Genomic DNA, 15,393 nt, shown 5'->3' with positions numbered 1-15,393 from the left:
GAATCAGAAATACTTCATGCTCCAGTGAAACACTGCTCTGCAAGTGGGAGGAGGAGATCACCTTGGCAAAGTGAAGCAGGTGTCTCAACCATTCCTCTTTTGATCTTCAAAGGTGGTAACGCTCAGTTTGGAGCTCACTCAGCTATGCTATGGCTACCTGCCCCACAGTACATAAAGACCTAACTCTGTTCTTCATTTCAGGTTTTTAAGTGCCTGGGGCAGAGAGGAGCACACACAAGTAAGCATCGTATCCTGACATTTCAGGAGAAATGGTTGAACCTGTGGGTAACCATTATGTTATAGCCAGACCTGTATACTCAGAGAATGCATTCAATGAAGAGCATGAGAAATTGCACAGATACCATAAAACCTTTTGGGATCACCTGAAACTCTATTTTAGGTGAGGAGTTGTTTTTTTGTTTTGTTTTTTTGGGGGGTGTTTTTTGTTGTTTTATTTTAATTAGGTCTAAGAAACAGTCCTAACTGCTCAGTGACAGCATGGACTCCATCTTGGAGGTGTCCATCTCCCACTCCAACATAGCAAGTGTAAATTCATTAACTAAATTCAGTGTCAGATTTTTCTGGATTTTGGCTGTTACCCTTAGAAGTCTTCCTACAGCTTTATCTATGGTTGCTTCTCTTTTTCTGGGCCCTTGGCAGCACAGACTCTAGGAAGACTTTAGTGCACCCTTTCAGTACTTAAGGGGGTTTTGTAAGAAAGACAGACTTAGACTTTACCATGGCCTGCTGCGACAGGACAAGATATGATGGTTTTAAACTAAAAGAGGGTAGGTTTGGACTGGATATCAGGAAGAATTTTTTTATGATGAGGGTGGAGAGTACTGGTACAGTTTGCCCAGAGAGGTGGTGGATGCCCCGTGCCTAGACATGTTCAAGGTCAGATTGGGCAGGGCTCTGAGAAACCTGACCCAGATGGCATGCCTGCTTACTGGGGTGGGGGTTTGGATTAGATGGCCACAGAGGTTTCTTTCCAACTCAAACCATTCTAGGGTTCTATGAGAACCTCTGAAGGCCACTGGATATACCCTGAAGCACAGATGGCAGGGCAGGTTGATCAGGACTGTGTCTGGGTGAGATTTTGACTTCTGACAGCCAGAACCTGAATCCTTCCCCTTTCCTCACCTCTCTGAAACAGGCTGAGATTCAGCCAAGCTGTTTACTGACAAAATTTTGTCCCCTTGTGCCTTTGTAGCTGCTCCCCACAAAGGGCCAAAAAAATTGCTTTGAGTTTGTTTCCAGTCGTGTCCTGGCTGCCAGCATACCGCTTCAGGGAGTGGATTCTGAGTGACATCATCTCTGGCATCAACACGGGGCTCGTGGCTGTGCTGCAAGGTACTTTTGGGAAATTTGTGTCCTGACACAGCCTGCTAAGCCAGCTGCCAAGGCACTGCTGGCTTCAGCCTGCAACACACACCACTTTCCCTGGGCCTCTGTCTTTACAGGTCTGGCCTTTGCTTTGCTGGTGAATGTCCCCCCTAGTTATGGACTCTATGCAGCATTCTTCCCTGTCCTGGTCTATTTTATCTTTGGCACATCGAGACATATCTCAGTGGGTAAGTTCAGGCATACCACTTACCCTCCTCACTGATGAAGAAGTACATGCTGCCTCTTCAGAGCTCTTAACAAGTGCCTTGTGCTGCTCAGGTCCCTTCCCTGTCCTGAGCCTCATGGTGGGAGGAGTCGTCACCAGGCTGGTCCCTGATGACAGCATTGGAAATGGCAATTCCACAAATACCTCAGCATTAAACGATGAGAGGGTGATGGTGGCTGCATCTGTAACCTTCCTTTCGGGGGTTATTCAGGTTGGTAAATGTATGTGTGTGTGCACCTATGTGAATAGATGGAGGGTGGCCTGACCTTCCTTTCTGGTTTCTGCTTTTGTGGTCACCAAAGAAATCTTCTTCCTCTTGCTGAGCCTGGCTCACTGATTAGGGGACATCCTGTTCCCTCCAGTGTCCAGACACTCACATGTGCTGTGAGATCCTTGGTTTTGCACAGCCCTGAGCCCACAGCCCACACAGCTGCAACCTACACCTACAGCAAAAAACAATCTGCTGGACAGGAAAAAAGTAACTGTGAAAGTAATGAGAATGATGCAGATGCACCAACGGGAGTAGAAGTTCTGCTGTGCAGCAGTAAAATATTTGGATCTGTTTTTTAAAAAAGAACTTTTATCTTTACTCCCTAATAAAGAATTCCTGCAGTTCCTCCCTTCCTAACATACTAATACATTTTTTGCTTTGTGAAACACTTCTACCATTTAAAAATATAGGAACTGAAAACTCTGTAAATAAGGTTGTATATTTTAGCTATAAAATAAAAAGAATGGATTTTAACTGCTGTAGCAATTACTTTTACTAGTATTATGTCCTCTGTTGCTAAATGTCAACTTTTGTTGCAAGTCTGGTGACAGTACATTCCTTAATATCTGGATGGATGGGATTAGGTGAAAACCTTTGCTTTCATTAAATATGTCTGTCTTTCTTTCATAGATTGCTTAAAACCACAAAGGAATCCCACTGACTTATGCTCATTTTGTGTTTCAGTTGCTCCTGGGAATTTTTCAGTTTGGATTCATCGTTATTTATTTATCACAATCATTAATCAGTGGTTTCACAACTGCTGCAGCTATTCATGTTTTGGTATCTCAACTGAAATTCATGTTTCAGCTACCTGTCCCTGGATTTAATAAACCATTTGGCATCTTCTATGTAAGTGCTAGCTGTTCATTATTTGCTATTGATATACCCGTGATGTATTTCTGTCTGTGTATCACAAGGCAGTAAAAACAACTCAGCAGAAAAATGGCAAAGCAGGAGGAAAAATGAAAGATAAGTTATCAGTATTTGACCAATCTTTATTACCAAGCACCAAGTTACATCCCATTGGGATAATTGGATAATATTTTCTATTTTGTGTTGGCATATTTCAATCAAGCATTCAACTCTGTCGTAAGGATTTAATTATTCATTTTTCCTGGACTGATATTATACATATTTGATTTGCATATGACCCTGTGAGGGCCGTTGGATGAGAAACGAGGGAGAAGAAGGACAGGAAGGAAAGAGTGGAGAAAGACACCTGCCCGGCAATGCCACTGCTCACATTTCCTATCACGGACATGCCTGTTGTTCCAACCCTCCCTCAGGGGCCAATCTGGAGGAGAGGGTCACAAATTAATGGAAAGGGCCTTTTGCAGATGCTTCATCATTTGGCAGCTGCACATACATGTATGGGGACTTGCATGGGGGTCCCTATCATACCACAGGGAATAAATCCCAAACAGCAGAATCCTTAGAGCCGTTCAGATACAGGTTCTTCTGGAAGGGATAGTGCTACTGTGCCAGAACACAACTATTTCTAAAACACCACATGTTTCTTCCTGATTCTGCAGACTCTGGAGAGCCTTTTCAGCCAGATCACAAAAACAAATGTTGCTGACCTTGTCACATCACTGATTGTCTTGCTTATCGTGTTTGTGGTGAAAGAAATGAACGATCGATACAAGGAAAAGTTACCAACTCCCATCCCGATTGAACTCCTTGTGGTGAGTCACTTCCTTTGATTTTGCAATTGCTCCGTGTTACAACATAGGAAGCAGAGTTTTAACTATTTCTTCTCCTGTAATCCATTAAATGTTGTGTTATAATTTTTGCTATAAAGAAAAATGTACAGCATTCGGGAGCTATTGTGAGATGTTTTACTTCCACATAGCTGTTTGTAACTGAACATATCTGTGGTGTTATAAACTGTGATTTTCTTTTCCTTGAACAGAACTGGCTCTGACACCAGCCAGCTGCAGTCTCATGCCTGAGGCACTTCTGCACCACACCTGCAAGCAGACACTAAAATCCTGGGTATCTATGGCCACACACAAAATTGTCTTGTCCTCCAACAGCAGGTTTTGGCCACTCTGAGCAGCAGAGGGGTGGAGGAAGCCTCACAGGGGCAGCAAGCCCCTAAACTCCTGGAGGATGTTGTATAGATTCAAGCAGCACTGGTTTTCCCCCAGAGTCATTACACCACCTTGTTAGAACATACCTGTTATACTGGATGGGATGATCTCTGTTGTTAGTAAGTTATTCTGTTACCATCTGTGTGGTTTAGGAATGTAAACCCATACCTGTAAGATCATTCAGGAATGACATATGAACAGCAAAGGGATGTGAAAACTTGGGGCATAATTCTGCCACTGGTGGTGAGGCTGTATGGTGTGTAAGAGAAGGAAAGTAACAGTGTTTAATACATTCTTCACACTCTTGCTTTAATGTGCCTAATGGAGGTGTGGTTTAATTATCTTTCAGACAGTCTTAGCAGCACTGATTTCCCATTTTGTCAACTTTGAAGAAAAATTTGGAGTAGCTATTGTCGGAAAATTAGAGGAAGGGTAAGTGAATTAAAATTCACCAGTGGAGCAAAATGTTCTCTTTAGCTCGGCAGTGTTAAATGAGCTCAGCTATGCTGATAAAAATTATCTGCTTCATCTTCTTTCTGTAGATAAGCAAACATTTTTCTCTCAGTGATATGACACGCTTTCAGTACACAAAAGTTACACACTAGAGCACATCTCCTACTCATCAAGGACTGCACAGAGACATGAAATAATTGTGTCCCTCACTTTCTGAGGCAGCTGGTGAGCAGGAAGTTGATGTTTGTCCTTTTTATTGAACTACTCACTACTGAACTCCTCCGTTTCCCTCACAGTACATGCAGAGTTCAGCAGGCACCACCAGCCCTGGAAAGCCACCAGGACCCTGCACAATTCTCCTGCCTGGTCCCATGATCAGCCACCAGCATCTCCTCAGCACCACTATCCACCAGAGGCCTCAACATCTGCCTGTCCAGAACTATAGGCACATAAAGATTATTTCTCCACATATAGTATATATATCTATATATGAACTTCATCGGGCTATGCCAGAATTTTGGCATAAAGAATCAGGAGGCACAAGTTAAGTTAAGTTAAAAAGAGGGAAGAAGGACAGCAGAGTGAGTCTGGGATGGTCTCTGAAGCCCCAGGGGTGTTAGTAGGTGAAGTGTGCGGAGGAAAAATTATTTCTTCTCGAGTATCTCTTTTCTTCAGATTTCAGCTCACTGGGCAAAAAATAAGGGGAAGAAAGGTCCAGAATGGAATTCTCCCTAGGATCTGCAAAAGACCCTTAGGTATTTCCTTAATGAGCAGAGTTTTTTGTCTTTCAGGTTTCAAGCTCCTGTTGCACCTGATGTAGGCATCCTCCAGAAATGTATTGGTGACGGCATTTCCATGGCAATCGTTGGGTTTGCAGTTGCCTTCTCTGTGGCTAAAGTGTATTCCATCAAGCATGACTACCCAATAGATGGCAACCAGGTAGGCAAATAGCACAGAGATCAATATACTGCATTTATCAATGGGAAATAAATCATTTGAGAACAGCTTTGCCTTGTGAATAACTGTCACGAACCAGCTCTTAAAAACAGTCTTTTATTTTTATTTCAGGATCTAATTGCTTTTGGGCTGGGTAATATAGTTGGTGGATCGTTCAAGGGATTTGCCTCCAGCACTGCTCTGTCAAGATCAGGTGTGCAGGAGAGCACAGGAGGCAAAACACAGGTATAGAAAACAACAGGTCATGATGGCATTTAATGAAAGACATCTCTTTTTTTTTTCTAGCTAACCATAATAACTGTGGGCACTTATTCATTGTGGAATTGTTCTCTCCTGCAGATTGCTGGCATTATCTCATCTATCGTTGTTTTGGTTGTGATCTTGGCCATTGGGTTTCTCCTGGCACCATTACAGAAGGTATTCACTGGTTTCATCTAATGCTTCCTCCTGCTTCCCAAAGACAGGACTGCTCTGTGAGAACACTGTGAGTGTTCTTAGACTTCAGTGGGAGCCAATTAGGGTTTCAAAAGCTTGGTTCTTCTTCCCACATTCTGCCAGAAAGGACCACTACATCTGGTCCTTCAGAGGGAGCACAAATACCCAAAGACCAAAAACTACACCACCAACTTTCAGGTGCCAAAAAATGTGGGATTTACAGCTTCAAGTCAGACACCTGCACTGCACCATAGCTTAGGATGTCCCAGCAGCAGTGACACACTGGGAGTAGATCCCTGGCCTTTCAGCTGCACTTTGGCCCTATTTGTATGATCTTTTAATTCCTAATGTTCTACATTTTCTTTGCTTGCTTAAGCATGGAACGTGTTTTGGTCTTTTCAACAGTCAGTCCTTGCATCTTTGGCTCTTGGTAATTTGAAAGGAATGCTCATGCAGTTCAAGGAAGTGAGGATCCTCTGGAGAAAGGACAAATATGACTGTGTAAGTTGAATTTCACAAGCATCAGAAGTTAAGTTCTCTGCAAAAGTAATCTATCATACAAATTTTCCTCTTTTTATCCCTGTTTTACTTCACTAAACAGAAAGTACAATAGTTGCATGCCTTTTTTTTTTACTGGTATGCCCCTTGCTTATGTTTTCCATTTTCTCTCATTTATTTTGAGTCGATTCTCACTCTTAACTTAGTTTTCATCCATTTCATCAAAACCTATTAAAATAGTGCATTGTATAAAGTCAAGTAGAGAGGACAGTTACAGAAAATGCCTAAATAACAGAAAATATCCAAATATCTACTGTCTTGACTAAGCATTCAGGGACACTTTCTCACAATCACACAATATGTTATATGGAAGGTGCACAGCAAGTAACAAATGAAGGCTAGGACTTGAAGGGTTTACTCCAAATGGTAAAGCTTGTGGCTAGAGTGCAGGACTCATTACTTCTCAGAAAATTTAGGCTCACCAGTGGTTCCAGGCCTCCATTTTCCTAGCTATCAAGCAGTTATTTGGCCCGTGAAAATGCTTTGAGCCCTGTGGCTAAAAGTTCTTCAGTATTATCTAGTCATTTATCAGTCGTGTACACTTGCAGGGCCTATATTTGCACATTTACAGCTCTCAGTTTTACCAGATTTCTGATTTACTTCTAATCTTGTGTTGGGGTCCAGGGCTCATGGAAAATCCCTCGAGCTGCCCTAGGGGGTCCGAGACCCTGGCTGGGACCCCAGGAAAGCATTGCCTTTGACCTTAGTCCATGGGAAGAACTTCCAGCACTTAGAGATGAATTAAAAACAACAAAGATTTGAAATAATAGTACTTTAGTTTGTCATAGGGTGAAAATTTGTAGTTTTGGGTTTTTAGTACGGAGATAGATGAGAGCAAGATGGAGGATTTTGGGCGGTGTCTCATCTTCTTCTTCTACTCCATTTTCTGCTGTAACGGTGGCACAAAGACATTGGTAGAATGGGTTTGATGCAGAAATTGTGTGTTTAGAATAGGTAGCAATTATTGGCACAAAACTGTAAATATATAGAGTTAATTGAACCAGAAACCTTTAAAAAACCTTGGAATTCTCTGGCCGGCATTGTCACCAGCTGTGTTTTCCAGCGCATTAAGCTAGGTGTTAGCAATGTGCGGACCTTGAGATAAGAAACCGAATAAACATCTCTAAAGACCAAAAAGCTGCAAGTTCTGTTCATCTTTTAACCCTGGTACCTTTTAACCCTGGACTTTGTGTCAGAGAAAACATTCGACTCTCACAATCTTGCCTTTCTGCTGGATTTTCATTGATCTTTTAGTGAACTACCTATCCCATTTTTAAGCCTTTATTGTCTAGAAATTGTTGTCCCTAGAAACACTCCCTGGTGCTGGTTGGTGACCTGTTTTTCAAGGAAAAAAAAAAAAAAAAAACAAAAAAACAACTCACCAAAAGCAGATGGACTTCCTGGACCAGATCTGAGATCTATTCCTGCTCCTACCCTAAGTTCATGACCCAGGTTCTTGACATGCTTATAAAATGTTGCCATCCACGGTCTCTTTGCAGGTTATATGGGTGGTGACTTTCTTATCTGCTGTCATTCTTGGCCTGGATATTGGATTAGCAACAGCTGTGGCATTCCAGCTGCTGACGGTGGTGATCCGCTCCCAGTTGTGAGTAGTTGTTGAATGCACTGATATCCCAGGGCCTCCTGTTATAAATTATCTCCTCCTGTACAGAGAAGGACAACAACCCTGCCTGTGCCTTGGTCTGTCCAGCAACCATTCATGGAAAAATAATTTATACGTGTAAACCTTTGGATGTGGGGCTTACTTCAGTGTGCCAGCCCAGCTGAGGTGTCATTTGATCCTTCCCATCCCTCAGGTTTCGATGTGGGACACCAATAATTGTGTGTATGTTTGTTCACAGTCCAAGCTGCACTGTTTTGGCCAACGTTGGGAGAAGTAACATCTACAGAAACAGGAAGGATTACACTGATGTAAGAAATGCCTCATGTTTTTTACCACCTGCTGCCCTTGTGCTTCTATAGCAAACATTGCAACTGACACTTTTGCTTCATTTTACAGATCTATGAGCCAGAGGGAGTGAAGATTTTCAGATGTTCCTCTCCAATCTTCTTCGCTAATATTGAATTCTTCAGAGAGAAACTCATCACTGCTGTAAGTGTCTGGGGCTGTTCTGAACATATGAATAACATGATGCATTAAGCTGGATACAGTTTCCCAATAACTTGTATGCAGTCATTCCACAGTGCAAGGGTGAATTTTCATTATACTGTCGCCACTACTCTAATATAACATGTATGCACACACCCCTGAGAAAGAGAACAGCCTGACTCGTGCTGAACTTACACCATAGCAATGTTTATGCCATATTTGTACTTATACCATAACAATACATATTTTAACAAAAAAGGAGTGCAAACATAGATAATATAAAAGGGAATTTTATTTTATTTTGTTTTGTTTTGTTTTCTCTTGTATTATATACACACAATAAATCTGTCGCTAGAGGACACGAAAAGAACTTCACTCACGCAGTCTGTTGTCAGAACAAAAAGAGGGCAGTTTATTTCTCAACCTTGATTCATATAGATTCTGGACAATGACCAGGGATTGAAGAATGAGGTTGCCACCTCTCCGACCCCACTGGTCAAACTAGAAGTCCATCAATTGTCCCTCCTCAGAGAGGAATGCGAAAACAATCACTTTGTTGATGTTACAATCCGTGAGAAACTCCGCTACAAAAATGCAAACAATCAGAAGGCTGAAAATCAGGGCAACATAAATCCTAGTTTACTCATCTTGCCCCAAGAATGTAACCACAACAGTCAGAAGAATGTCAAACGGAGTCATTCTATCAAAGAGGGCTTAACATCTTTCATAACAAACTGGTGAATGCAGCCAGTCTTTCCATAACCAGCACAGAGATCCAGGACCCCTGAGCCCCCAGTGTGTTAATGAGGCCCACCATCCTCAGCCCAAACACAGCTTGCACCATAACCTCCCCTTCCTGCTGCTCTTAGTGGGGAGTTGGTAAGCAGTGACTCCCCTGAGAACTGGTAATGAACAGTTCATTCTTCACATTAAGGACTGAAAATGGCAGAGGAATGAGGGAATCTGACACATTTGGTTCTCCATGCACTTGTCTTTCACCTCAGAAGAGCCTGAAGTTTGTTTTTTTTCTGTGATTGCAGATGTTCACACCACTCTTTCTCTACAAATACAGATAATTCTAACACCTTTCTCCTCTACGCACTAGATGGATGAGGCAGGAGACTTGCAGGAATTTAGTATTTTAGTCTGATTTTATTATTAGCCTAATTTACCTGCCTTCTAATTCTGTTAAAACCAGCTCAGAGGTTCTAGAGACATATGCAACCAACATAATAAAATCTGGCTTTCTTCTTCAGGAAAAAGAGTGGGTGGATGACCCACAAAGCAGATAAAAACCATGAGCTCTCTGATCTTGGTCACCTGGGTGACCACCTCATAATGCAGATGAGTAGGACATGCCAGCACTGTGCCTGCCTGCTGTAGGTAGTGGCCTGTGCTAAGCACTGTCACTGCTCTAATGCTGTCCATGCTGGTGTCCCAAAGCAGCACAGATAGCCCTGCCTCATCTGTAGCTGTTCCTGTAGACATCCTTCCAACCTTGTTGAGAGAGCCCCTTCCAACCTAGAGAGAGCCCTTGTTTGAATTTGTGAAAAGTGGTAGACAACATCAAGTTCAAACTACGGTCATCATGGCTGTAACAAAAAGCCGTATGAGATGCTTTGTCCTTGCACTGGTATCACAGAAGTGTTTCTTTTTACAATTATTCAAAGTGCTGTTTTTGCAGGTTGGCTTCAACCCACTGAGAGTCCTGAGGAAACGCAATAAAGCTCTGAGGAAGATTAGGAAGATGCTGAAGAGAGGAGAGCTGCAAGTGACACCAGTATGTAAGGCAACCCCCTGGGGGTGAGGGGAGAGTTAAGCAACCTAGCTCCCTGGTTTTATAGGGAAGAGAAGGGTCTCATAGCCTCCCTTCTTAATTAGATACACTATTCCCCAAGTTGTCACTTCATGATATAGACACATTTAAAAACCAATGTTTTAAATGGCTCTCACAGTTAGAGACCTACAGATTTACCATGGTCAGAGCTTGTACATGTCCACTGGAGCTTTGCTTGGCAACAAATAGCAGGATAAGATCCCATAGAGGTGAATATCTTTCTGCATTAGTGGTAGGATAAATCTGGTTTTTTCCCAGCTCAAATCCTGCGTGCCTTCTGTTGACTTGTTCCAAAATTACTGAATTAAAATGTATCTGACAGCTGTCTTCAGAAAACAATAAAAAGCATCATTAAGTGATTATGATGATGATTAAATAATTTCCATACTTCTCCAGACAATGGGGAGACAGCACTTTCCAGCATCTGCTCTGTCTCTTGGGAAGATCAGTTGTGCTTTGCCATTACTCTTGCCCTTGTGTAAGAAGTACCACTACCTTGGCTGGGTATTAAAGAAGAGAACTAATTATGACACTTTTCTATGTCAACACAGAAAGGCTTGATTTGCATGGCTAACCCTACATATGAATCAGATGAAGAGTTAGACAACAACAAGATAGAGGAGCTGGACCAGCCTACCATCATGACAGACTTGCCCATTCGGATCAACTGGAGTACTGACCTCCCCCCTGGCATCACTGTGCCCCAGGTCAACCTCCACAGCATCATCCTGGATTTCTCATCAGTGTCCTTCCTTGATTTTTCTGCCATGACAGTCCTCCGAAAGGTAATCACAGTAACAAGACAAACAGTGGTCAAATAAAAGAAAAACTTACAAATGCAGTTACACTTGAGGGATACACATGAATGACAGGATGGTGCCCAGAGGGACATGGACAGGAGTGGGCTCATCTGAACCTCATGAAGTTCAAGAAGGCCAAGTGCAAGGTGCTGCAAGTGGATCAGGACAATCCCCAGTATTGATACAGGCTGGGGAGTAAATGGATTGAGAACAGTCCTGCAGAGGAGGAGATGGGGACACTGGTGGATGAAAAGTTGGACATGACCCAGCAATGTGCACTCACAGGCCAGAAAGCCAACCATATCCTGGGCTGCATAAAAAGAAGTGTGACCAGCAGGTGATTCTTCCCACTCTCATGAGAGATTCTATTCCACTCTCATGAGACCTCATCTGAGGTATTGTGACCACCTGTGGGGTCCCCAACACAGGAAAGACATGGACATCTTAGAACAGGTCCAGATGAGAGCCATGGAAAGGATCAGAGGGCTGGAGCATTTCTCCTGTAAGGAAAGGCTGAGAGAGTTGGAGTTGTTCAGCCTAGAGTAGAGAAGGCTATGAGGAGATCTCTGTATGACCTTTCCATACTTAAGGGAGCCTATAAAAAAGCATGGAGAGGGACTTCTTACAGGGGTATACAATGACAGGACAAGAGGCAATGGCTTTAAAATGAGAGGGCAGGTCCTGATTAGAAGAAGTCTTTTGCTGTGAGGGTGGTGAAATACTGGAACAGGTTGCCCAGAGGAGCTGTGGATGCTCCATCCCTGAAACTGTTCAATGGCAAGTTGGATGATGCTCTGAGCAACCTGCTCCGGTGTAAAGTGTTCCTGTCTGGGGCAGGGGCTTGGAACAAGATGATCTTCCAGCTGAAACCATTCTATGATTCTATTCTGTGTTTGTCGCCTGGTTCTTAAAGGCATTGCTACATGGACCGGAAGGCCAGTGGCAAACTTTGAGTTTATGTGAATTTGAATGTACATTTTCTATACAAAACATTTAGGAAATGGTTTAAATAATCAATATAAATTGTCTTGGAATTAAAGTGTTGGCTGTGGCATGCTTTCTTCACCTGGTAAGATTTTGGGAAGTTTTACAGATATGTAGTTATGAAATATGGCTTTAAACACCCAGCTGGAGTTGGAACATTGGAATTCCATTTCTGCTCCTGCTTTTGTTTCCCCAAATGACCTTGAACAAACCAAAAGGCACAACATTTTCAACAGTAGCAGCTCTGTCTAGAGACACAGAGGGTGTGTAAATCTATTTCCATAGGAACTAAAGACCCACCGTGTAGTTCTGCTCAGGTTCTCAGTTACAAAAATCTCCCCCAGAAGGTTGTGAAATAATTTTTTTAGTTTCATCATATATCATGTAGATACAACAAAGACATACATCTTATAAAAGATCACCTACTTCCCTGTGAGCTAAATGTTTTCAATACTGCCTCTTTTCAAAAAGCTTGGCCATCCCTGCCTGCAGCCGTGTGAAGAGATTGTCCTGCCTCTGTGTGAACAGAGTTTGAGTCTAGAGCCACTTACCATCATAGATCTTAAACATCATAGGGTGGTTGGTATATGTGCTGTGGCTAATCACTATAATGGTAATCAGCATGCCTAGCAGAATCTAAATGGTGCTTTCTTCTGATTTAACAGACTTTGAAAGAATTTGTCCGGCTCGACATTGACGTTTACATTGCTGGGGCACATGGTGAGTACTTGCCTTTGCATTGGCATCACCACAGATGCCTCATCCCACTGCCTCCCCTCATACCAGTGAGTATGGCTCAGTGGAGGATGGCCCAGTTTTACCTTCCAGTCTTGGATAGCAAACAGGTCCCACTAAGTGGAGGTGTTGTCCCTCCACGCTGTCCCCAAAAGGCAAGGACTGTGTGTGATGGCTCCTTTTACCTATGGCCACTGCTGTGCTGTACAGCTCTGGGCTGCAGGACCCACTACCATGCACCCGAGCTAGGCGTTAAATAAGAAAAGGGGCTCAAATTCCTTCCTGCCTGGCATAGAGCAAGGAACTACTGATGGGCATTTATGTTCCATCCTCTTGATATCCATAAAGCCATCCGCCCTAGTAAATAAAATAGTGCATTATACCAGGAACTCCCGTGTTCACTCAGTGGGCGTACCTAGGGTACACAATTTCTTCCTTTTTAAGGCCTGTGGGTCACCTTGTACTTTGATTTTGTTCCCTCACAGACGGCCTCCTGGACAAACTGGAGAGAAGCGCATTTTTTGATGAAGAGATTAAGCCATCCATGTTTTTCCTCACCATTCATGATGCAGTTTTGCACATTTTGCTGAAGAAGGAGATAGCCAACTCCCCCAAATTAAAGATTACTGAGGTAACACTGCGATCTTCATCTTTCATTACTTTAGTGCCTTTCTGGTATTGCCAGGCTCCCAGCAGCGCCCTGCACTGCTATGGCTGGGTGTGCTGCACCGCCTCTATTTTCAAAAAGACAGTCATTAAAACTCAGCTGATCTCCAATACATTGAAATGCAGGAGTGGCTCCTGGTTCAGGTGTGTGGAAAACCATTTGTGAAAGGAGTGAATAATTCTCACTAGTGGCTGGCCTGGCTGTGGACTTCAAGTCACCTCCTTGGGAAGAACAGAGTGCCCATCCAGCAGCAGTCCTCTGTGGTCACCCATCCAGCAGAGACTGCTTCATTTGCTGCAGTGGCTCTTGAAAGGCAGACTTTATACTGCTAGCCCTGTCTTCAAAAGGAGTGCTAAAGTAGTGTGGATAAATTTGTACTGACAGATTTGGTGATGGTCTTTCTGGGAGTGTTCTTAAATCAAGAGCAAGAAAGGATCCTGCATACAATAAATGTGTTTAAATGTACCAGAGCCAGAATGCTGCTCATGTGGAAACTGCCTGATTCCACATAAATGAACTGCTCCAGATTTTCTGCACTGACCCAGAGATGTGGTGGGGGTCATAAAAGCCAGGCAAGTGAGAGCCTCCTTTCTTCTGTGTCAATTTCCCAGGCATGTTCCAGAGATTTAAAAATCAAAACCTTCTTTAATGTGAAAAAGGAGAAACAGAAAAAGAAAAGCAATCCATTTCCTAACCCACAACTTCTTGTGCTCGTTGCAGGAGAAGAGTAGAAGCAGTGACTGTGTCATCATCCCCAGGAATGGGCTGCGCAGCCGGGAGTGCACAGTAAGGCTCTGGCTATGGCCCTCCTGCTGTAGAGAATGCAGCCCAAAAAAGCTGCTCATGGGAATGGCTAGGTCAAATAACAAAAGCATATTCATACCTGAGCTCTTGTGTCAGCCCAGGGCAGAAAGACAGTTTATTGATGGGATTTGAGTTACAACAAAGCCTTACAGGAGTAAGAGGGATGGGGCTCGGCTCACGAGCCTTGCAGCGTGCACAGAGCAGAGGGAAGGCAGGCAAAGGCTGCCTCACCAGCCTGCCTCACCTGTCCACCACAGCTCCTCCATGATAAAGTCACTGGTAGAATGCCCCTGTGGCAGAGAGCAGTAGTCCATCCTATCTAAATGTCTCAGGCAGAAGGGGAGTCTGGAGACAGCGATAAGGAAGGGACACGAGCAGCCCTCCATTGCAGAGAGAAGGGTGGTATCCCACAAAGGGCAAACCTGTAAGGAGGAAATGCAAGACCCCAGTCTTCCCACACAAATACTTTAGGGGATCAAACACTTACACATCATTTACCAGATTACAACTACACTGGCTATTTCTTATAGAACATGGAATTTTTTTTTTTTTTATTCCCTACAGATTCCAACAGAAACGAAATTTTAGACTTAATTTCCTAAGTATAATATCCTCCGGCAACACAGTATCACAGAAGATGAATGTGGATGCTGTGATGAGCATGAAGACAGAAGGATACTTTTAAATACCTTAAGAAGGATTTACTACATATGGTCATGTTCCAGGTTTTGGAATGGGCTTGTTAGTCTTTATGTGTCTCTGTATATATAAATGTATTTATGTATATATATGGAGGCTAAAATCACAGAGATTTTCTTATTTTATACCACAGTTTGTAGACAACCTGTACAGTTACTTGAGAATCTATAAATATTTGAAATCTTGTATTGGATACCACAGAATAATAGTTAGGACTGATATTTTATCTTCAGCATGTATATAACTTGTATAAAGTTTTCTTGATGGTTTGTAAGATATTTAGTAGACTGAGTTAAACTTGCTCTCAGCTTACTACCACAAGCATAAACACAGTGTACATAGTGACTAATGTATCTAATTATGAAGATCGTTCGGGAA

The 15,393-nt window shown here is 42.9% G+C and overlaps 1 protein-coding gene across 1 annotated transcript; it reads left to right on the top strand.

The window, feature by feature from the left end:
• The first annotated feature begins 269 nt into the window (after positions 1–269).
• SLC26A3 (solute carrier family 26 member 3) lies at positions 270–14,904 on the top strand. Its single transcript, XM_040062349.2, has 20 exons — positions 270–400; positions 1,214–1,353; positions 1,464–1,574; positions 1,666–1,823; positions 2,568–2,732; positions 3,416–3,568; positions 4,326–4,408; positions 5,221–5,368; positions 5,498–5,611; positions 5,726–5,803; positions 6,227–6,322; positions 7,879–7,985; positions 8,242–8,311; positions 8,400–8,492; positions 10,174–10,269; positions 10,878–11,111; positions 12,776–12,830; positions 13,331–13,476; positions 14,233–14,298; positions 14,881–14,904. The coding sequence occupies exons 1-20, from the start codon at positions 270–272 to the stop codon at positions 14,902–14,904; spliced, it is 2,268 nt and encodes a 755-aa protein (XP_039918283.1).
• The last annotated feature ends 489 nt before the right edge of the window (positions 14,905–15,393 follow it).

This window comes from Hirundo rustica, chromosome 4 (genome assembly GCF_015227805.2).
Source record: "Hirundo rustica isolate bHirRus1 chromosome 4, bHirRus1.pri.v3, whole genome shotgun sequence".
Lineage (NCBI taxonomy): Eukaryota > Metazoa > Chordata > Aves > Passeriformes > Hirundinidae > Hirundo > Hirundo rustica.
The sequence above is the reverse complement of the archived record's forward strand: the minus strand, read 5'-3'. Positions and strand labels throughout refer to the sequence as shown.

Excerpts from the sequence above, each read along its gene's own strand:
- SLC26A3 (XM_040062349.2), top strand. The coding sequence starts at position 270 with ATGGTTGAACCTGTGGGTAACCATTATGTTATAGCCAGACCTGTATAC. Across the intron at positions 5,612-5,725 it reads GCACAGGAGGCAAAACACAG|ATTGCTGGCATTATCTCATC; the intron begins GTATAGAAAACA and ends TCTCTCCTGCAG. Across the intron at positions 7,986-8,241 it reads GTGGTGATCCGCTCCCAGTT|TCCAAGCTGCACTGTTTTGG; the intron begins GTGAGTAGTTGT and ends GTTTGTTCACAG.